The 22,835-nt window shown below is 34.8% G+C and overlaps 1 protein-coding gene across 1 annotated transcript; it reads left to right on the forward strand.

The window, feature by feature from the left end:
- Positions 1-519: 519 nt before the first annotated feature.
- Positions 520-21,266, forward strand: LOC106661275 (uncharacterized protein C1orf194 homolog). The gene is made up of 3 exons (XM_014384565.1): positions 520-915; positions 4,265-4,443; positions 21,012-21,266. The coding sequence occupies exons 1-3, from the start codon at positions 768-770 to the stop codon at positions 21,225-21,227; spliced, it is 543 nt and encodes a 180-aa protein (XP_014240051.1). The 5' UTR covers positions 520-767; the 3' UTR covers positions 21,228-21,266.
- The last annotated feature ends 1,569 nt before the right edge of the window (positions 21,267-22,835 follow it).

Here is a 22,835-nt window from a genome sequence, read left to right on the forward strand (position 1 = left end):
CATAACTGATTCAGTAATTTTTGCGACTAAAGAGTGTTAGCTTAGTGTTTGCGTCTATTGTATTTTAGCGCATCCAAAACGGAATTTGAAAGACGCGGGAAACATGTATCACACCGGGAGCCGAAAGGCCAACTGGACAGCTGACAGCTGTGAAAACATATGTGAAAAATGGACGCCACAAATTCCTGAAATCTCTTTTTTTGTAAATCCGGACGCCCGTTATTCATATGCCCATTTTATATTCTCTAAACCCGCCCGGCACAAAAATCATCAAGATGAAAAAAAATTTTACGAGATAAAATCGATTAATAGTTGAAAGTTATCATGTCAGAGATGGTCAGTTTTAATCAAACTATTAGATAGTATTCCCTCTTTTTGACATTTAAAAAAAATTATAATTTCAAGTAACTCAAATTACTTTATTGTATAAATAAATAAATACATGTTTTTTAAATTTTGTAGTTGATTTATTTGGAAAAAATATTTTACAAACACCAACACATGTGCTAAAAAATGAACTGTTTTATTTCTGTGAGTAGTTAAATATATTTAATAGCTTACTCGTAAACGATCATCTGATATTTAGTTTTTTACTTAGTGTTTTTAGCATTTTTTAACAATCACAAAAATTATAATTACGGCCTTGTCCAAGCCTATTCAAAAGATTTCTCATAGACTACGGCCTCGTGCTTTGTTTTTCCAGAATCTGTGGCAACCGAAATAAATTGTAGCTGTTTTCTCTTCGACGGTGGGAGAACTGCCGCCCCATGGCCCGCATAGAGTTCAACCCTTTTCCGTTGCCATTGATACAATTCGAAGAATGCTGGTCATCACCGCTGATCCTCGAAGGCTTCGAGTACGACTGGAAGCAAAGTGCGACGACTTCGGATCGGCTCTACTACCACCACACTCTATGTGAGTTTAAAAAAATGGCAAACATCGATGTTTACATATGTTAGATAATTAAGCGATTTCAGTCAAATTTAATTCATGCCCTTAATGCTTTCCAACCAGTTTCCAAAATTTAAAAGTACTTAATAATCTTTGAGCAATTTCCATAAATCCTAGATAATTAGGAAGTTTTTGTATATAACAAGTATTACAAATATCTATACTTCCAGTCTTTACAAGCAGCATGCAATTAAGGTATAAGTTTCTCATTTGGCTTTAATTGAAAATTAATTATCATATATAATTTAGTAATACATAACTTAATACCATTATTTAATAAAACTTACTAATATAGAACTTTAGTAATATATTAATTAGGTGGTAAAAATATAATCATAAAACAGGAGTTTCTATTATAGCATAACGTTATTTATTAATTTATTAATCTTTTTATGTAAGATTTTTGATTGAATAAAAAGTTAGTGCGACGAGTGGGATTCGAACACATGACCTTCGCTTAAATACGCCGTTGCTCTACCACTTGAGCTATTAAATTTTTTAACAAACTAACTTTTTTATTTCAACCATAAACCTTACATAAAAAGATTAATTAATTGAAAGAAGTAATTTATTCCAGTCTGTAGAAGCAGCATGCAATTATTGCGTATGTTTCTCATTTGGTTTTAATTGAAAATGATTATCATCTATAATTTACTAATATATAACTTAACACTACTACTTAATAAAACTTACTAATATATAACTTTAGTAATATATATAATTTGGTGGAAGAAATATGTTCATAAAACAGAAGTTTTTATGGTATAACGTTATTTATTAGTTAATTAATCTGTTTATGTAAGGTTTTTGATTGAAATGAAAAAGTTAGTGTCACGAGCGGGATTCGAACCCACGACCTTCGGTTTTACTAACTTTTACTTTTTAACCGAAAACCTTACATAAAAAGGTTAATTAATTTCAAAGAAGTAATTTGGTCTATAGACCACTAAATATAATGGTGTTATTTATTAGATAAATTGTAAGGCTAAGGAAATGAATTATATATTATTAGTTGCCAAAAATTATCTAATTGTAGGAGAACGCTTGCTCCAAACTAAAAACTGTTTGCACTTAAATTTCGTGTCAAAACCTCTTGAAATATACATTTTGGGGGCCGCGGTAGCCGAGTGGTTAAGGCGTCAGACTCTCGGCTATTAGATCCCGCGGTCGTGGGTTCGATCCCCACCGTCGCCTCTGGACTTTTTCTGACGCCTAAGGGGACCGGTGGCCGCAATTGAAAGAAATTGACACGGCACTCATCAATGGAAGGGGCGGGATCGGATCTCAGCGACCCTGAATTTGGTCCCAACCCCCTTCAAAAATGAGTTTCTTCGATGGAAGAACACCGGTACAACGGGGGCTCAAGTTCACATTTGTGTTGCGAGCCCTCCCCCAAAATATGGAGCCAGGGATAAAGTACAATAAGCTGTACAGCTCAGCTGCAGTACTCAGGAGGGAACTCCTCCAGTCCCTGGTATCCATTAAAAAAAAAAAAAAATAAATAAAATAAAAAATAAAAAATAAAATAAAAAAAAAGGAGAGCTTGTTAGGTTCCATGTTTTATTATTTATTTTAGTGCTTGACAAGTCTGTCCATATAAAGTTAAAAAGAAGCCGGGAAATTCTTTCTTAAAATATTATCAACAACTTCCATAGATATCAATAAATATCGACCCATTTCTTTATCCATATTCTTATGAAAAGTTTTCTTCTGTGTAAATCATCAGAACAAATCTTATTTGAAGTTAATCTGATGGCTCACGAATTGGATGGTAAAAAGGTATTTTTTGGACAATAAGAAAGCATTTGACTCTGTAGACCACAATAATCACTCAAAAGTTATATAAAAATTGATCAATGGAACTGCTCTTAATCTTTTTAAATCATATATTTTTGATAGGTCTCAGAAAAGTATAATTGGATAATCATGATGAAGTGCTCTATGCCAATTGAATGTGATGCACCATAGAGTCCAGAGTGTACCAAGTATTATCATTTCTATCCTTTTCTTTATTTGACATTAAACGTATGATGTGAAAAAAAACATAGAAAACAAACACTTTGAGTGAATACATATACGTTGATTGGATCTAAAATTTCTAGCATTGTATAAATTCTTTTTTTTCACATCCTATATGTATTTGTATAATTTAAACAATGTTTATAAATCCCAAGCCCTGAAGATGATCTCAATAAAGATCGAAACGTTGGCACGACAAAGAAAATGTTTTTCTAAAACCTACATCACATCAGACCGCATCTCACGATCTTCAGATAATCATAAAGGGTTAACTTGATCAAAATTATCTGCCTTTATACTAAAAAAAATATGTTATCTCCTTTTAATTAAAGACATACGAGATTTCATCAAACATAAAATTATTTAATATTTATTTATATATATTATAAAATTATAGTTCTTGCAAACCTCTTCTTTCGTAACTAAAGTTAAATACTTAATAGTATTACTGAACGAAAATTTAAAATTAAATTTTCAGATCGAAATATTAGCATAGAACATCGTAATTTTACGTTTATATACTTTAAAATGAGTTTATTTCGCCTTCGTTTTAAAGTCTTAAATTAAAAACAATTGAATTTAAAATATTAATGTCTTTATATATTCATATCAAACAACATTAAACTATTTGCCATAATTTACCAAAAATAAATGTACCCAATACTATATTTTTTATAATAGGGTATTGTATTTATGAAAATAGTAATTTCAGATCTTTAATCAGTTGAAAAATATTTACATATTCATACATTCTTGACTAAAATGAATATGTTTCTCAATCTTTTTTTAAATTAATATTATTATTTACTTGTTTCATAATAATAAAAAGACATTGTTCATTTTACAACTGGTGCTATCGGGCATAGGAATGCAAGTTACAGAAAGTTGATGTAATAGAAGAATAACAAATTACTTTTATAATTATGTGTTAATTTTTTTTTATTATTCGACTTCGAATCCAAAAAATATATTACCTTATATAAATACAAATATTGCACATATTATTGTCTAATTTTTTTTCCTGATCGTTTGACTATTATTGAGAGAGCATTGTGGACAAAAGGATACTAAAATAACAAATAACTTTTTCATATATATATTTGACGAAACATAGATTCAGACCAATGTAAAACGGCTAATAAAAGTAAATTTAAGAAAGATTTTTCTAAAATAAAGATTGTTATTGCAAATGAAATGCATGGACGTAATATGATATGAATTTTACTGTCTGTTTAGTACACGAACAATAGCGGAATATTACACATCCTTCAAAACACTTTTCCTTTTATTTCAGCAAGCATTCGTCAACACAAGGACTTAAAACAAAAATGTGCCCCGAAAGATTCGCTCGATTTGGTCCTTGCGAGCGTTTACGACCAGAGCGAAGACGCATTTCGTGACAAGTTTTTCGTTATGACTCAACCGGAGACGGTCGGCCTGCCGACGTACCGCCTGCTGAAAAACAAACGTTTGGTATGTATTTTAACTCCTTCTTCTCTTCCTTTTTTTTGGTGAACGTGGCCCCTGGCCGTCGAGGGAGCCGGCGGCACGACGTCATGTAAATCGAGAGTTAAATTTTCAAAAAATTATTCACCTCGACGTGTGAATGCAAATTTGTAATGGCTGTAATATTATAGAGGCCTTTGATCAGAATTCTCTTCTCCGATTAGCAAAAATTATCATACTGAATAGATATGGAGCATTGTTAATGCACCAAACCCGTAACTGTTCCAATTTTCGGTACTACATTAATTAAATACCGTTCAGGTAGACCAATAATAATTTAATCAATAACACAATATTTGAAACCAAATTAATCCAACTTTCAGGGCGAATGAAATAGAACTTTTCGTTCTTGATGTTAAAACCAATTTGTTAATTAAATTTAATACATTACAATTAATTAAGGTTTTTAGTTGAGATGAAAAAAGTTAATGGCACGAGCGGGATTCGAACCCACGATCTTCGGCTAGATACGCCGCTGCTCTACCATTTGAGCTATCGTGACCTCGATCCACTCGGACATCAACTTCCTATCTCAACCCCACCTTATGAGTTTTCCCTCCTTTTTGCCATTTTTCAAATGTCGTGTAATCGGATTGGATTCTCGACGACAAATGAAATGGCCAAGGAGAGCTTTAGTGAAGTGTACTTCATTTTAATCATCAAATTCACTGATTTCGTGGTCCGCTTGACCAATTAATACATTACAATTAATTAAGGTTTTTAGTTGAAATGAAAAAAGTTAATGGCACGAGCGGGATTCGAATTGAATCGATTTGAAAAATGGCAAAAAGGAGGGAAAACTCATAAGGTGGGGTTGAGATAGGAAGTTGATGTCCAAGAGGATCGAGGTCACGATAGCTCAAGTGGTAGAGCAGCGGCGTATCTAGCCGAAGATCGTGGGTTCGATTCCCGCTCCTGCCATTAACTTTTTTCATCTCAACTAAAAACCTTAATTAATTGTAATAAATTAATTGGTCAAGCGGACCACGAAATTAGTGAAATTAAATTTAATAAACAAATACGATAGATACTTCAATTTACAAATATTAGGATTTTGTACGATTTGTTTTTGAGCTCTCTTTCTGATAAATCTGTTCATCGACAGTTTTCCCATATTCTGGCCTTCTAGTTTTGTTCTGTCACTTGTGTTTCGGAATTTTTTGTCTTATTTTATTCATTCCAGCCGCTTTTTTTATATTCCTGACACCTAAATAACAGAATGCATTGGATTGAGAAGATGTACAGAACGGCCGACAGGTAGAGAACAGACACAATGAAATAATTTAGAAATAAGAAAGATTGAGTAAGTGTTTGATACAAACAGAGAGAAAATCCTAGTGATTGAAGTCAAAAGATATAAGCAAACGATAGAAGATAGACAACGAGAGAGAGAGAGAGAGAGAGAGAGAGAGAGAATGAGAGAGAGAGCGAGACAGAGTGTGAGTGAATGAGTGATTGTGAGATACAGAGAAACAGATCTAGAAAGATATGCCGTTAAAGAGGTAGTTGGCGAAAAAGATATGCAGATGTGGGTGGGAGAAAGAGAAAGCAAGAGGGCAAAAGGGAGAGAGAGAGAGTGAGAAAGAAGACGGTGTATACAGTTAGGGGAGGATAGACTAAACATATACTAAAATAGACTATAAAGATATACAATGTGATAAAATAATTTTTAAGTGTTAGATGCATCGACCACTTTTCTACTCACCAATACTTTCGACCATGATATCGTCTTTTTTCCTCTGCAACATGCAATTTTTGATGACATGTAATTTATATTATTATTAAAGATATATAATATAATTCTCCAACTATACAGTTATATGAAGAATCAGGGTGCCGGTGTTGAAAAAGGCCCATTTGTAAGAATGTCGAGTTCGAATGCTGGGCCCCTGGATTCGAACCCGGGACCTTTATCTTACAGTGATGAGCGCCTTGTCAACGCCTAAACCGTTGCGGCCACCGACGCCCCAGTATGGTCTTGATTGACAAAAATCTTAATTACGTCAATCTGTAGAAATATTTACGATTGTTTAGCCTTGATGATGACCTAAAAATAGGGCGAAAGCTTGGCAGTAACAACTAAATTTGCTTTTTTTTTATCAAGACTATAACATTGTAGTATTCATAAAAAAACATATAATACAGAGAGACAAAATCTCTTTTCCAACAAAATCCACAATGATCTGCAAAACAAAGATCATATACAGAGGTTAATTTTATATAACACGAAAGAAACGATGAGGGACCAGATACATTTCTTAGATATTTTTATTGAAGTTTGAAATGTCGTAAAATATAAATTATTTTTGATTAGAGGAAGGCGTGACGCGATAATTTGCGATATTTATGAAAACTTATTGATTTAAGCCGATAATCATGTTCTATGAAAGTATGATTTATGCTGTCAATTTTCAACTGGAAAGTCTCACTCTGGTTTAGTTTATTAGTCTTGGCATAGAACTGATTGACTGGCGTGCATAATTGCATCGGCCTGGGAATCCGGCGACCGCAATGATCGCTGGGATGTAAAACTCCCATCCATAATTTCAATGAAGACAAATGGTAACAAAGTGGTAAAGGACCACCGGCTCAGTTGGGTGGTCTCAGTCCTAACAAGACATTTCATATCTCATGGAATGGAAGTCATCATCGGAAATTGAGACGTTGGGGCCTTCGAGTCCTTATGATTTATCAACGGGTGGATTTACATAACCGCGACCATGCTCGTTCATTGTATTTAGATTCGTCGTAATGCACCTCCATGGGAACGGGGCCTAAACACAATGAGCTTCTTGATTACATGATTTCTTAATGGCGATATTCGACTATCTTCGAACGGAACAACAAATCAAACGGCAGTTTGTATCAGACGGAAATTGAAATTATGTGGGCGGTACCATGGAACACATAATGTAAATGGGGTCAATTCACAGTATCCACTCTCTATTCACTTGTCGGCCAAGTATGAAATATATGTTCACGTTTGCACGCAACAAACTGAGGATAGCGTATAAATTTACTTAGTTCCCAAACAATCGTGTTTCGTACCAGGGTATTTCTGAAAGTCCATTAATGTATTTACCCATTCTAGATTCGCCCTCTTATAGATTTAACATTATTTACATTTGTGTGGTGATTCGTGACCGTTAATCGATAATTATTCAGAAATCGTGAGATGCGGTCTGGTGTGATGTAGGTTTCAGAAAAACATTTTCTTTATCGTGCCAACGTTTCGATCTTTATTGAAATCATCTTCAGGGCCTGGGATTTACAAACATTGTTTACATTTAACAAATACATTTAGGATCTGGAAAAGTGAATTTATACAATGCAAAATATATTTTTTTTTATTCAATCAAAGTATTTCTGGCACTAGCACGCTCAACACGACACGCAAGAATGGCACAATTACACAGAAGACAAACACTTTGAATGAGTAGAAATACTTTTATATATTAGGGGTTTAAAGATGTTTGTAAGATGTTAACTCGTGTTAATTCGAATAGAGAAATGTCCAGTAAGATCGTGAACTCCCCCTTCTTTTCTTAGCAAGTTAAACGGTAATTTTTCTACGTCTACAACATTTTTCTCGAACTAACACATCCTAACAGAGTTTTTGTTTAATAGAAAACAACATTTTTACATAATAATCCTAAGGCAGGTAGGTAGTTTCAGTTGTTATTAAATAGGATTTATCATACCAGTTCTTTTTGATAATGAAGATCCAAAGGAAAAGTGCATTCGCGGCTTAAATGAGATATCAAATTGATTAACCTAAAAATCTAACATATGATGATTGACATAAACGAAAATATACTTCCTTTTATTTTTAATAAGTTTGATTTTTAAAGATTTGATTATTCGAAAACGATTTATATGTAATGTATGAAATTACACAGTGCCCGGACACTGGGACGAGTTTATTGCAGACATATAAATATTGTTTGTTTTATATCTTGTATGTTTTAACTTATCAGCTTTGATGAAATCCCAAATAACCAATAACAGAACTTTGTCCAATAGCCACAGAACGCCGACCAAATTTTTGGCTTGCTGAGAAAACCCCAAAATCCAATCGAAAGCTTCATTTGTAATTTACGCAATTTTCTATTAGTTTCACATCATTATATTTTTCTTTTCCTATCATTCGAAACTAAATAAAATTAATATCTTAATTTACTTCGAATATTTAGAAGCAGTACTACTATTGTCTGAAAGCATTTCGCCATATACGGAATATAGGGGTAATCACAATGTTTGTAAGATGTTAACTCGTGTTAACTCGAATAGAGAAATGGCCAGTAAGATCGTGAACGCCCCTCTTTTCTTAGCATGTTAAACGTTAATTTTTCCGCAATGCTGGGCGTGGCGATTGGTAGAACCAAAAATAAAGCTATAACAATCCTTGAAGGCTTGTTGTTGTTTGTTTTCGTTTTGTTTTGTGTTAAATTGTAAGATGCCAGACGTTAATAAAAAAGGAAAATTAATCATCTATTGCATTCAAAATGCTATCTATGCACTCGAAAAGTAGTAACAAATGAAACGCTTCAATTTGTGTCCACATACCTAACTCGTATTCTAAAGTCTAAGAGTCTACAACTAGGATAGGGGATGTGGAACAGGTCAAAAATTAACAAAAGAAATGTATTGGTCTGATAGAATTAATGGTTATTTAAGAATAAAAATACATGTAAACAAAAAAACAGCTGTTAAATTCATGGCAGCCATGTTGGTTAGCTACGCCCTGACGGATAGCAATGTGACTACATTTCGACCTAACATTTTACATTGGCCCTGGCTTGTTAGATCGAGCAGTGTAAACTAGCCGATTCTTACAGGTCTACGTCATCAATTTTCTCGATCTAACAGGACTTAACAGAGTTAACACGGTTAACACAAAGATCGTGAATACCCCTATTATTAAATTGTTGAACTAACTTTTTGGAATTTGACCCTTGTTAGATTTTTGTTGAGTATAATTAAGCATTTATCAAACATTGGAATACATTGTAAGATGTGGCTTTTGCAATTTTAACATGAAGTTTAGCCATTTCAAATTATTCCGGTTTGCTTTATCTTACTGTTTTGTACATAACGTTCTTCACAACTTGGTCTGCGTGTTATTTAGACAATTTCGTCCTTTTAAAACGATTTTACTGGCAAACCCAGGAGAATAGACAAATCAGGATGACCGGAAAACTAAACGCTAAATTATAACAACGTAGTGACAAAACTGGACTTTGAAATAATATTAAAATTTTGAAATTTTAATATACGCTTTTTAGGGCGTATTGAGTGTGATGAAGATCGGTCAAATCTCGGTTGGATTTGTAGTGTATATTCACATAGTAGTATAATAATAATAAAAAATACACAACAACAATATATGCCATAACATAAAATAACGGCTGTATAAAAACCGGAGGTTGAAGCCACAACAATATATATAAAAATATATATAAAAATACCAAGCTTGTCGTCCAAATCTGATCAATTGCAAACTGTTCCTGCCATTAAGGAATTCAATTATCTGGGTTCTGCTGAGCCTGCTGTGACCTGATGTCAAGGATTACATCCCTTTCTCTGAGGTTACAAAGAGCACAGAGGGGTAACTCTCGTTCTCGCCACGGAGAGTAGTTAAAAAATAGCAACTCGCCTGTTAATTTAAAAAACCAGCTCAGCTCCGTGGGCGAAAATTCTGTATTTCTTGAATTAAGGGACAGCAAGGCAGGAGGGTACTGAAGATCTTTATATAAAAGCAAACGGTTGGACTGTCGAGCCGACCGCACACACTCTTCCCGGTAACATTCGCCCATCCTTTGACAGATGAACATCAACTGGGCGCACCATTTCTCTAGATCCTTGAAGTTAGAGTCCAACGGGCATGAGTTCGTTTCCGACAAATTAACCCAGTGCTTGAACTAGAATGTTTTTTCTTGATAACCTCAAAGACTAGAGAATGGAAAGGTGGTGAGCAAACAGATTCAAAGTCTTAATCATGAAATCATGTAATTTGGTGTTATGAGGGGAAGTCAAAAAACTTCTTAATAAAGAACAGAAATTTTTCCACCAACTCTTGTCGTCACATAGTATTATGAATTTCCATTCCTTTTATTAAAAATTTGCTTGTCAATTAACTTTTGAAAGTTTTACCCTTGAACGAGTATAACAGATATCCACAAAAACATATCCACCAAGACAATTGAGCATTGAGTAAGATTGAAAGGTTAAACATTACAGCCCTAAAATATCTATACACAATGAAATTAAGATATATCCAAGGCCAGGGCTACCTACGGAAATGTAAATTTTCAAATAATCGAATTCAGGAATGCGTATTTTTCATTCATCGGCCCATTCAAATGGTGTTTCATTAATAAATCGACCCCATGGATCCCAAGGCTTGCCTTTTACTCTCGAACGTACATTATTGACTTGGCTAATCTGTTTTGACTTCCTTTTGTTCAACACTACCGTAGGATGGCATTGAATGTAAATCCGCGAGATTTTATTTTTATGCACACCGGCCCCTGTAATCCCTCATCACTTTTATGAACAAACTCCAATTTGTTACCTCGTATTTACGATCGGCTGGGCAATAATTTATCGACTCCCCTTCTTCGCATTCCTTGAGCCCCGGTGAGTTAAGTAATAAACATTGTAAAACATAATGTTTAATAGCTGTCTGCTCCCTTTCACCTAATTCCTGGGTTCGCCTGTTATCGGTTAAGTTACATGCTTTGCAATCTCCCTTACTATTAGTATTCTGATTGATTAGTAAACTTATTTGATTAATCTCATGTCTGCCTTCTGCTCACTTTCGAACTGTTCGACATTCCGCCTGTTGTCCATTGAGTTTCATCCATGAATTTTAACAATCGCTCTGTAAATTTAGTAGCTTTCAATAGAGATCCAACATTTAGATGTATCATTTATGGAAAATCCATCAATTGCACTATTTGTAATTAATTATTAATAACGATAGTTTTTTTTTCATTTCTCACCCTAACATTTAAACCTTCTATCGTATAGAAATGTGTGGTGATTATTGACCATTAATCGATATTTATTTAGAAATCGTGAGATGCGGTCTGGTGTGATGTAAGTTTCAGAAAAACATTTTTTTTTATCGTGCCAACGTTTCGATCTTTATTGAGATCATCTTCAGGGCCTGGGATTTACAAACATTGTTTACATATAACAATTACATTTTGGATGTGGAAAAGTGAATTTATACAATTCACAATTTGTAATTGTTATATGTAAACAATGTTTGTAAATCCCAGGCCCTGAAGATGATCTCAATAAAGATCGAAATGTTGGCACGATAAAGGATATGTTTTTTTTTGAAACCTACATCACACCAGACCGCATCTCACGATTTCTAAATAAACTTCTATCGTAGTTAATCTTTATGTAAGGTATTGGTTGAAATAAAAAAGCCAGTGTCACGAGCGGGATTCGAACACACGGCAAAATGGCAAAAAGGGGGATAATTGGAAAAGTAGGGTGAGATGGGGAAGTTGGTATCCGAGTGGATCGAAGTCACGATAGCTCAAGTGGTAGAGCTGCGGCTCATTTAGCCGAAGGTTGTGGGTTCGAATCCCGCTCATGACCCTGGCTTTTTTATCTCTAACAATACTTTACATAAAGATGAATTAATTGAAAGAAGTTATTTGGTCAATCGGACCACGAAATATAATGACTTCTATCTTAGGTTAGCTACATCCCTTCTGAGTACTGTAAAGACTGCTGAGCTCTGACTCCAAACATTCGCCCATAAACTATCCTATTGCCATCCAAAGCTTTAATTTATACTTTTAAAATACTTAATTTAAGGCAAAATGTATGCAAAAGCAGGTCATTTTAAATTATAAAATTTATTCCTATTATTTAACTACAATTTCAAAATTTTGTTCGATAATTTAAACTTTTCCCATAGGCTTGTGTGGCCAATAATAATTTTGGAGTCAACCTAGCAACAGTCTCAGTATGAGTCAGCGTTATCCTTTTAGCTTCCATTCAAATACGATAAATAAAACTAATGATACTTAACAATAATTCAATTAAAAAGACAGTGTCACGAGTGGGATTCGAACTCACGATCTTCGGCTACATACGGGATTGAGATGGGAAGTTAGTGTCCGAGTGGATCGAAGTCATTATAGCTCAAGTGGTAGAGCAGAGCGGCGTATCTAGCCGAAGATCGTGGGTTCGAATCCCGCTCGTGACACTGACTTTTTTATCTCAACTAAAAACCTTAATTAATTGAACTATATTAATTGGTCAAGTGGACCACGAAAACTAGTGAATTTAATAAGTTAAAATGAAGTATACCTTCACTAAAGCTCTCCGTGGCCATTTCATTTGTCCCGAGAATCAAATAGATTACACGACATTTGAAAAATGGCAAAAAGGAGGGAAAATTCAAAAGGTGGGTTTGAGATGGGAAGTTAGTGTCCAAGTGGATCGAGGTCACGACAGCCCAAGTTGTAGAGCAGAGCTATCTAGCCAAAGATGGTGGGTTCGAATCCCACTCGTGACACTGACATTTTTATCTCAACTAATTAAGTGAATGAACTTAACAATAATAAAAAAACACAATAACGCTTTTTTTTCTTAATCCTCTTTTTTTTCAAAAGGAGCTATCTTTCCTTATTTACATTGCGATTTTGAGCATTGTAGTTTATTACCCTGCAATTTGTATTTTCTTTTATTTCAATTTTCCGCTACGGTAGCCTCAAAAATTCCTGAAAAAAGAAAAAAATCTTGCACGAACAACTCTCTTTCACTAGCACACAAACATTCAATGGTATAATAATTTGGGAAAAGACCTAAATTCCATTATAAATTTAATTTATCTAATAAATTTAAAAAAGCTGAAAAGTGCTCTTGGAAACAAACACTGGGGACCTAGCGACAATACAAACTCACCGTAGAAGATAGCGAAAAGCCAAATCGTTTCTGACTGATCAAAACTTCAAGGATGAGTAGGACAAGATTATCGGAAACGACCAAGGGACAGGTTTATCACCCTGTACGTCAATACAGATTTTCGTATCGCAATATAAATACATCATGCATATTTTATAATTTAAAAAACAGACTACAACCCGAATTTCACGAAATTAATTTTTTGTGTGTCTCAAATCGGAGATGCATCGGAATATCAAAAATATCCAACTCTGACTAATAGTAATAATTATAAGAAACAAGGTCATATTTGATAATGTTCTTATTTTATAAGTAATAAATGAATAGTCGTTGCAAAGACCTTTTATTTTATAACATTCTGGTAAATTGAGCCAAATGAATCTTCCATCCATGTACCGTAAAGTCCATAAAGCACATTTAAATGTACCTCAGAGGATTTTAACGTCGTTAAGCTCAGACAGAAAAAAATTCAAATATATCATTATGTTCGTTGAAAGTATTACACTATGTGAAGGTGGCCTGTGATGAAATTATAAAGCATAAGGCTATTTTTACATATTTGGACGTGGGAATGTTTAGCGAAATAAACACAAGCTACCATAATTTTATTTTAATGAGGGATTATAAATGAAATATACGTTTGGAAAGTTTGGGAATTAAGACTGTCCCGGCCATCCGAGTTAAATCATTTCTGTAATTTACACGGCGAATGTCGCTTTTGCCCCAGGCTCCAATAAGGTACCCGGGCTTTGAAAATTAAGCGTCACGTTCCGTATGAGCCGCGCGGATGATTTATGAACTTTCCCTGATGTCGATGTGTGATCATGTTTTGTTTCTGTTGTCAACGTTTTTCGCAATGACTCGGTTTCAGAAGAGCCCGCTACCTTTTGAGGTAGTGGCACAACAATTTGATTGATGTGTTCAATCTTCATTTGACATTATTAAACATCCTTCTAAAGAATGCTTACAAGAGTATTTTGTCTTTCCTAATATGCGTTTGATTCTTTATATATATTATATACGGGTTCGGAGATTTTTTTATCATTTGTTATATTATAGGCATATTTATATTAGGTCATACTAAAAAAAAGCGAAACGGCTGTTCCATTTCATAAAATCTCAACTGTTTAAAAAAACAGTCTTAAATAGATATTGGAGACAACATTGAATATCAAAAAGTGCGAAACAAAGCGGACCCATAAACAATTTCTAAATGTCAAACCATTGACACGACATGCAAGAATGTTACAATTACACAGAAGACAAACAGTTTGAGTGAGTAGAAATACTTTGATTGAATATATAAAAAAATATATTTTCCATTGTATAAATTCACTTTTCCACATCCAAAATGTAATTGTTATATGTAAACAATGTTTGTAAATCCCAGGCCCTGAAGATGATCTCAATAAAGATCGAAACGTTGACCCGGTAATGAAAATGTTTTTCTGAAACCTACATCACACCAGACCGCACCTCACGATTTCTAAATAAATATCGATTAACAGACACTAATCACCACCCATTGTTTATTCTTCACTTCAATCTGTTACTGTTACCTGGTGGCGTTAACAATTGGAATTTGTAGATTCTTTTTAAATTTATATAGTTTTTGCTATAGTTCTGATCACGCGCTTATAAATTAATTTTAGTTGCTTAAAATTTTTTAATTGTTCTAAACTAAAGTTATTTTAAACTTCGATAACAATAGTTCAAGTTGCAATTTGGCTGTTACCGATCATTTTCTCCTCGTCTATCCATGCTGGTTTGGTCTGCCAAACGCCATCTTCAATGTTGTCTATGGACCAAAATGGTTGGTAACGACTGAAATTACAGATTCTTAACCCCATGAACACATAGAGAAATCTCAAACTTTAATAGTAAAACTTTGGTTTGAAAGGATCCAATAATGTAATAACTACTTCGCAGACGTTTCAGCTTATGTTACACTATCATCAGGGCCAATGCTAACAAATTGACATTAAACGAATATTGCACAATAACGCTATAATTTTAAATTTAACATTATATTTATTTATTTAACTATAATTTTTTACAACGGTACTTACTTTGAGCCTAACGCCACGGATGTGACCTATATGAAGAGAAAAATTGCTCCAATTGTCCTTCTTAATTAAAGGTTGCCGTTTCTTTGGCTCCATATAGGAAGCTTGTAGAAACGCCCTCCAAAATTAGTATTGAGCTTAAGCAATATTTGGGTCTCCTGAAATTTTCGAGGAAAGAGGTCTGTTTTATTGTATATAGTATCACTAATAGATATCTAGTTTTTTGTGTTCCATTTAGTATATACTGGGGAGTAAATGTATTTATTATCGTAAATGTAAATTGTGAGAGGGCCAAGGTAGAATATCGAGTAGCCCATGAACGCTCAAGTTAAAACACTACCCTTTAAACCATCAAGTTAAAACCCTATATCTAAAACCTACACCTAGTTAAAATCTCACATATTACAGAAGACTGAGGTGAGGCCGTGTAGCTGGCCCGAAAGCTGTAGATGTAATTATTAAACAAAACTTTGCCATAAAATTACGCAGAACATATATAATAGTTGAAAATATTGGAGAAATATCAAGTATTCCACCACCCTAATTGATTGAGGGGTATGTAAATAACAAAGAATATATTTAAGATAAAGTAAGAGTGGGTTCCATGGGTTGGGACTTGGGGACTAAAATGACCACCAGCCGCCCGAGCCCAGGATGAATAAACTAATTTATTTTTATTTACCAGCAACCTGCTAGTTTCTTTTCTTTTTAAAACGTAGCAGTTTACTTGATAGCTAGTGCGCTACCTCAATGAAGACTACTAATTAATTTTTGGTATCTAGGACGCAAACAGATAAGCAGAAATATTTGGCTCTAAAACAAATATTCAGAGCCCAGGGGCACTTACAGAAGTAACTTTCAGAACAGCCAAGCAGCCATCAGAGCATTAAACATAAATATAATTAGCGCAAGGATGGTGCTTAATTGAAAAGCAAAACTGTTTAAGTACGCAAACCAAAATCTTTTTCTACTGAGTCTCAGGCCAAGCAGGAATAGATTAGAACGAAGAAACGGATACCAACCAACGAAAAAGAGCTGCTACGCCGGTGATAGGTTCTGAACCATTTTGTGGGAAAGGGACCAAATCTATCAACGATTGTTCAGAAAAGCAGACTTGGTGACAGTGATGAAACAATAGAATTTACTCACTGGACACAAACAATCCAAAAATTTCTTAGGGCGAGATTTAGAAAGAAAAAAGAACAGAATACATCGAAGGCACGAGGCACTGAAGACTGGCTTGTGAAAAATTACCATCAGCCAGTATGCACAGATTCTGGGAAGAGACATATGAGATCCCAACGCTCGTTTTGACAGATTGGTGCAACAATCCGCAAGAGAAAAAGCTTTGAGACTTAGAAAAAATACAACCACCAAAAGTGCACCTAATAAAAAAATTCATTGATGAAATCGTAGGTTGTGTGCTACAAGTACAGAATGGGATACTATAGCTCTCAGCATGCCGAATTCCCTTGAATCTACACCATCTTCCTGGGATGAAATGTATGTTGAAATTCGAAAACATAATTAGTATATTGCTGGACATCTCTTCCGATCCTTTCAAAGAAAATTATAAATTATAGGTCGATTCTAAATAATTAGTTAATAGTTCTATTATTAAACCACTAAGTATTACGAATTAGTGACTATTCAAACAGACCAGCCGATTACCAATTTCCGGCAAACTTAATTTGTTTTAAACTAACATTAATTAATCAGCTTTTCAAGTGTACACCCATTGAACTGATCGACACTGATCACTTTATGGATCCGTCAAGTCTCGCTGGTTTGCACAGTAATGCTTTCATAGAGTAGTGATTTCAACGTAAGCTCGTTAAAGTAGGCGGACACCTTAAAATCGTTCGATCAGTTCAACATGTCTTTCTTACACCTGCTTACCCGGACAACACGTCCTTACATGCATACGTTTCTCAAATTGTTGTTATATTATTTCGTTTCAGAATTATGGAGTGTATGGAAAAAATTCAAAATATCAAATCCAATAAATAAGTGAAAAACGTCACGTACCGTTAGGTTAGGTGTAATTAGGGTTAGGTACTCGTTATATTAGAGGCAAAATATAAGATTACGGTTACACATCTAAGATTTAAATTTTAAGTGAATATCACAATAAGATGACTCAATAGTTCATGCAGTAGTTGTGGCCATGTTGAAATAACTACAATATATTTTTTTTACGAGGGTTCGCAACAGCAGAGTTATCAACCCTCGGCGTGCCGGTGTTTAAAAAAAGAAAAAAAAAACATTTGTAGGTATGTCGGGTTCGAATGCAGGGCCGCTGGATTCGAACCCGGGACCTTTACCTAACAGTGATGAATGCCGTGTCAACGCCTAAATCGTTGCGGCCACCGACGCCCCTTAATTTCCAAATTTTCTTACCAAATTACCTTAGTCGACGGAAGGTTTGCATGTGTGTGTTTGTCAAAGGTTTCTCATAGAAGCACAAACAGTTTAAACTACAGATTCGGGTGTGTCTTAATGAAATGTCACTCCTTCTCTCATCCGCAAACAAATTATACAATTATCCTATTCTTAACTCGCTTTCTAAACGGTTGATAAACCGAACCATTTGTTTTACAATCAAGGAGTTCAAATGGATCTTGTCTCGGCGAAATAAGGTTAGTTCCATCTCACGGTAAGCAGAGGCAATCGAGGACAACAAAATGCCGATATAAGCAACTAATTGGTTCCATTTGACTGACTGATTGACTTTGTGTTTTGGCACCGACGTCGTCTTTGGAATAAGGTTAATCAACGTCGTTGTGATTTATGTCTTGGCTCTCACTTCCACCATGCGATAATTAATTCGTTTCACATTTCCCATTTTCATCCGACGAAAAAGAATCAGTGGTCAAATTCTTGTCTTACCGCCGATAGAATCATTATTTAATGTCTAGGATTAACGACATAATGGCTAAGAAAGACCGTTTGTTGATAGTAAACGGAAAATCCACGATTAAAAAACGTTTTTCTCGATTTATCGTCAAGCGTGAGAAATTTTTGCCTATGCATCTATACACATTCATTTACACACCGGTCATAAAGTAGTGCTGCATTTATTAATGTCCAATGGTTGTAATGTATAACAAATAGCACAAATAGGCGGCCTACGCTTCTTTTTGTACATATACCAGATTGTGCTCCTTTGCGGTGATTTATGATCTAAAACGTCAGCTTATAGCAGTCCATATTTTAACATAAACTATCCTCGTGCGTCTTTATTTTCATAACCCCCTAATAAACTTGTTTTATTCTCCTAAACTGTTATTTTTTATTGTTTCCGATCAGTTCGGTTTATCTACTCTGTTTAGGTCACAATTCATCTTCTCGCTATTTTTATGTTGAAAAATTATACTAAGTATAGGCATAAGCGATCTAATCGAACAAAATAATCGAGAGATGTGTATTATATTATTAATTTTCTTCGGTAATCCTTCAGTTAAAGCTAAAAGAAAGACAACGAGAAAAATTAGGAAGCACGGGAATGACAATTAAAAAAGGGGTTGCCTCCTTAAGCCAATTTAAAAATTAATAAACAATAATTGTTATAAACTTTTATAAATAAAGAGTACTAATGTATCTGTTCTTTGCCTAGTGCATAAAATAATACAGCATACAACAACAGCTGGGTCATAGCCGGCCTTCTGCGTGGTTTTACTTCTTTTTCTTGTCTTTTATGCGTATTTTTCAACCTGTAGTCATTTGTGCGACTTGATCTGTTACTGACTCTCTCCTTTTATATAACACTAAGTCGATATCCAAAAATGCCTCCAGATAAAGACAAACAACAACAAACAAAGACAAAGCAAACCTACCTAAGAGAATGGTTCAATTCCGTGGTTCCATATAAAGAACGCATGGAAATGCCACCCGATGTGAGAATTGCGCTTTAGGACGGCAGGAATTATCCCGAGCTTCTTTTCCGATTCTTGGAGGAAACAGGGTCGATTTATTGAATGTAGTAATGATAGTTTCGTATCCCTAGCTTGTGATGAGAGTGAGTGTATATATTAGCGTGAATATTGAATACTGACGAAATATTGAATATTCCATCGAACCTCAATTAGGTTAGTTCTATAATAGGCTTAAAGGGTGATGGAAAAATATCAAGTGCACCACCACCCTGAGTGAATGGTGTCTATCGGAAGTAATAAGTAAGAGCTAGAGAGAGTGTGTCTGGAGCCCAACTGCGGCTGGACGGATAAGACTAAGGTCTGACCCCGGAGTGGGTGATACTAGAAGCCTGACGGTATTCCATTCTAAAGTACATAACCTGGAATTGCCGGTTGACGCTGAGAAGAGATAGGTTCAACTCTGTACACGCTGTATGTATGTAGATGCAGGTTTGAGTTTATACAAATCAGAAAATCAGTATTTACAGAAGTTGAACAAATAGTAAAACTACAATAATGGGCCAAAAAGATCATACCTGTTCCCATATTTCTGACGATTCTAAAATTTGGGTTAGTATTACATTGGGACGATTGGGTTATAATTAAAAATAATGTTTGGTGTATAGTGACCGTTAGCCAATGATTATTCGCAGATCGTGAAATGCGGTCTGGTGTCACGTAGGTTTTAGAAAAATATTTTCTTTATCGTTCCTACGTTTCGATCTTTATTGAGAACATCTTCAGGGCTTAGGATTTATTAAAAATCCTTTTAAATTTTACAAATATATGTAAATACATTGTATAATTTTTTTCCACATCCTACTTGTATTTGTAAAATTTAAACAATGTTTATAAATCCCAGGCCCTGAAGATGATCCCAATAAAGATCGAAACGTTGGCACGATAAAGAAAATGTTTTTCTAAAATCTACGTCACACCAGACCGCATCTCACGATCTCCAAATTATCATTAGAAATAATAAAGGATTAATGATATGATACGAGAGATTGTTACGATATTTACCTGTCAATTTATATTTAGTTGTAGATTAGATTAATCAATATACCGTCAGATTTTAAATGTTTTTCGCCAAACGAACACCTCACTCCGTTTATTCTAGCTGTCGGCCCTTGGAAAACATAATTAATTATTAAATTAATCCATATTTGCTTAATGATCATAATTGACCGTATTAATTATTCTTTTTATCTAAGGTTTTTGGTCGAGATGAAAAATTAGTGTCAAGAGCGGGATTCGTTCCCACGACCTTCGGCTCAATACGGCCCTGCTATAACCATTTAAGCTACTTCTTGCGCCTCGCGGCGTATTGAGCCGAAAGTCGTAGTTCGAATCCCACTCGTGACACTAATTTTTCATCTCAACCAAAAACCTTAGATAAAAAGAATAATTAATTTGAATAATTATTAAGTGTGACGTTGAATTCGTGGCAATAATAAAAAGAGTTTATTGAACATACATATTTTGTCGAAATGGCATAGAAAACTCAAAAAATAATAATAAAACTGTTCTTTTCAAATAATAGCTAACCGTAAAAATAATAAAGCCATTGAACGGAAGTTATCAAATAATGATTAGCATGTTTGTTGTTTCTTTTTTTCAGATCCCAGCACAAAGACCAGCTCGTGACTTAATAATGGACGAAGAGATCCGCAGCAGGAGAGAATCCGACAGCCTTCTTCCCGGGACGACGTGGCACGGGATCAGGCAAGGAGGTGTCACAGAAAAGCGAAACGTGCACCACATCAAATTGGGCATCGCGTCAGGGAACAACAGAGGATATTCTAGGAAAAACGACGGCACATTTTATTCGTCTTAAACTAAATTGCTCAAATATAAAAGCTCTGTCGGAACTAAACTTGTCTTGTTTTTGCCTTTTTCTCTTTGATGAATATTTAAAAAAATATATATGGGACCACCCACGGATCAACAAAAATTTTGTGTCTTCGCCGTATTTTTCGTTTACTCTCATAGAATTTCACAAATCTCCCCGCCTTCCCCAGGGATTTTTAACACTTTAACAATTTATAGCCTTGGGCCTGCGATATATCAGAAAAGAATCCTTGGCTATTTAGGAATGTTTCAACCATTAAATTAAAAGAAACGACCCATCCCACAGTTTTTTACATCGGAGGGTGTATAAATTTTAAAAATTAATTTATTCTGTTAATTATTTTTCTAATAGTTATACAAATTTGCAAACCTCATCTAATCAATTCAATGAAACCGATCCTATCCCAAGGAAATAATTCAAAAACACTATATATCTTATAATTGAAATATTTGTTGATCATAACATAAATTAAACATTCATCTATGGTTATAAGTATTAACGAACTAAACATCATTTTTAAAGATTGCATTGGCGCATTTTGAAGAATAAACAAATTTCAAGGTATGACCATTTGTCCTCCTCAATTCATGACCTACAAAAGGGGGGTGGTCATTGTTGAAGTGTTTGGGTAAGTGTTGTGGTGAGATGACACAGTGAACCCTCCCTCGCTAATCCCTATCGCTCCCCTGAGTTTTACCCGGTTTACCTATTAGCAATCAATTTTAAGCGACAAAGAAAAACGAAAAGCCATCTAATTGCGAAGCTATTCGGTGATTGCAATCCTAAAGAAGAAATCATAGCTTAATCATTTTCACTCTCTGAGTTACGGTCTTGGCACAACTGTCTTTTTAGGCGAGGAAGACCGTTTAGAAAAGATCGGGAGGAATCCGTGGGGATTATTGTCAGATTGGAGGTTAGTATGGAATCTTTTTTTTATCTCTCATAGTATGCAGCCGTATGTCTATATTGGTATCGGTATTGAGTCACTTTGGTAGAACCATTTTTCACAAAAAGACAATCTCCACACTCACCTTACCATCATCATTGAGTTATGTGAGTATTTTGTTGTCAAGGAAGCGTTTAGATCTGTTTTTAGAAGTTTTTTAAGTTATCGGTATCGAGGGTTCTTTGAAGTATGTATGATGTTTAGTGACCGTTAGTTAATGATTATTTGGAGATTGTGAGATGCGGTCTGGTGTGACGTAGGTTTTACAAAAATTTCCTTTATCGTGCTAACGTTTCGATCGTTATTAAGATCATCTTCAGGGCTCAACGTGTTTGTTTTCCGTGAAGATATGCCATTCTATTGTGTCGTGTTGAGAGTGATGACTGTTGAGTTGCTGACACACAGCTAATTCTTTCAGGGCTGCTTGGCTAGGTATAGCGGATAGGGATAAAAGAGGCGGCCACAATGCCTACTGCACCTCGACTTGAATAGATCTATTGTGCTCCCCTGTTATTTATGGCGAGCTTCAGGTTAATAACCAGCCAACACAGCTTTGCATTCCTTGGTATAGGATCTTGCTTGTGGTTTTTCTTGTCCTATTTGCAAGAACCTGCACCTACATAGACCTTCATAGGAACCTAAAATAT

Source organism: Cimex lectularius, unplaced genomic scaffold (assembly GCF_000648675.2).
Source record: "Cimex lectularius strain Harlan isolate CLEC.00 unplaced genomic scaffold, Clec_2.1 scaffold47, whole genome shotgun sequence".
Taxonomy (NCBI): domain Eukaryota; kingdom Metazoa; phylum Arthropoda; class Insecta; order Hemiptera; family Cimicidae; genus Cimex; species Cimex lectularius.

Bases quoted from the DNA above. Each gene is read 5' to 3' on its own strand.
- LOC106661275 (XM_014384565.1), top strand. From the start codon at position 768: ATGGCCCGCATAGAGTTCAACCCTTTTCCGTTGCCATTGATACAATTC. The intron at 916-4,264 runs GTGAGTTTAAAA...CTTTTATTTCAG, and splicing joins CTACTACCACCACACTCTAT to CAAGCATTCGTCAACACAAG. The intron at 4,444-21,011 runs GTATGTATTTTA...TCTTTTTTTCAG, and splicing joins TGCTGAAAAACAAACGTTTG to ATCCCAGCACAAAGACCAGC.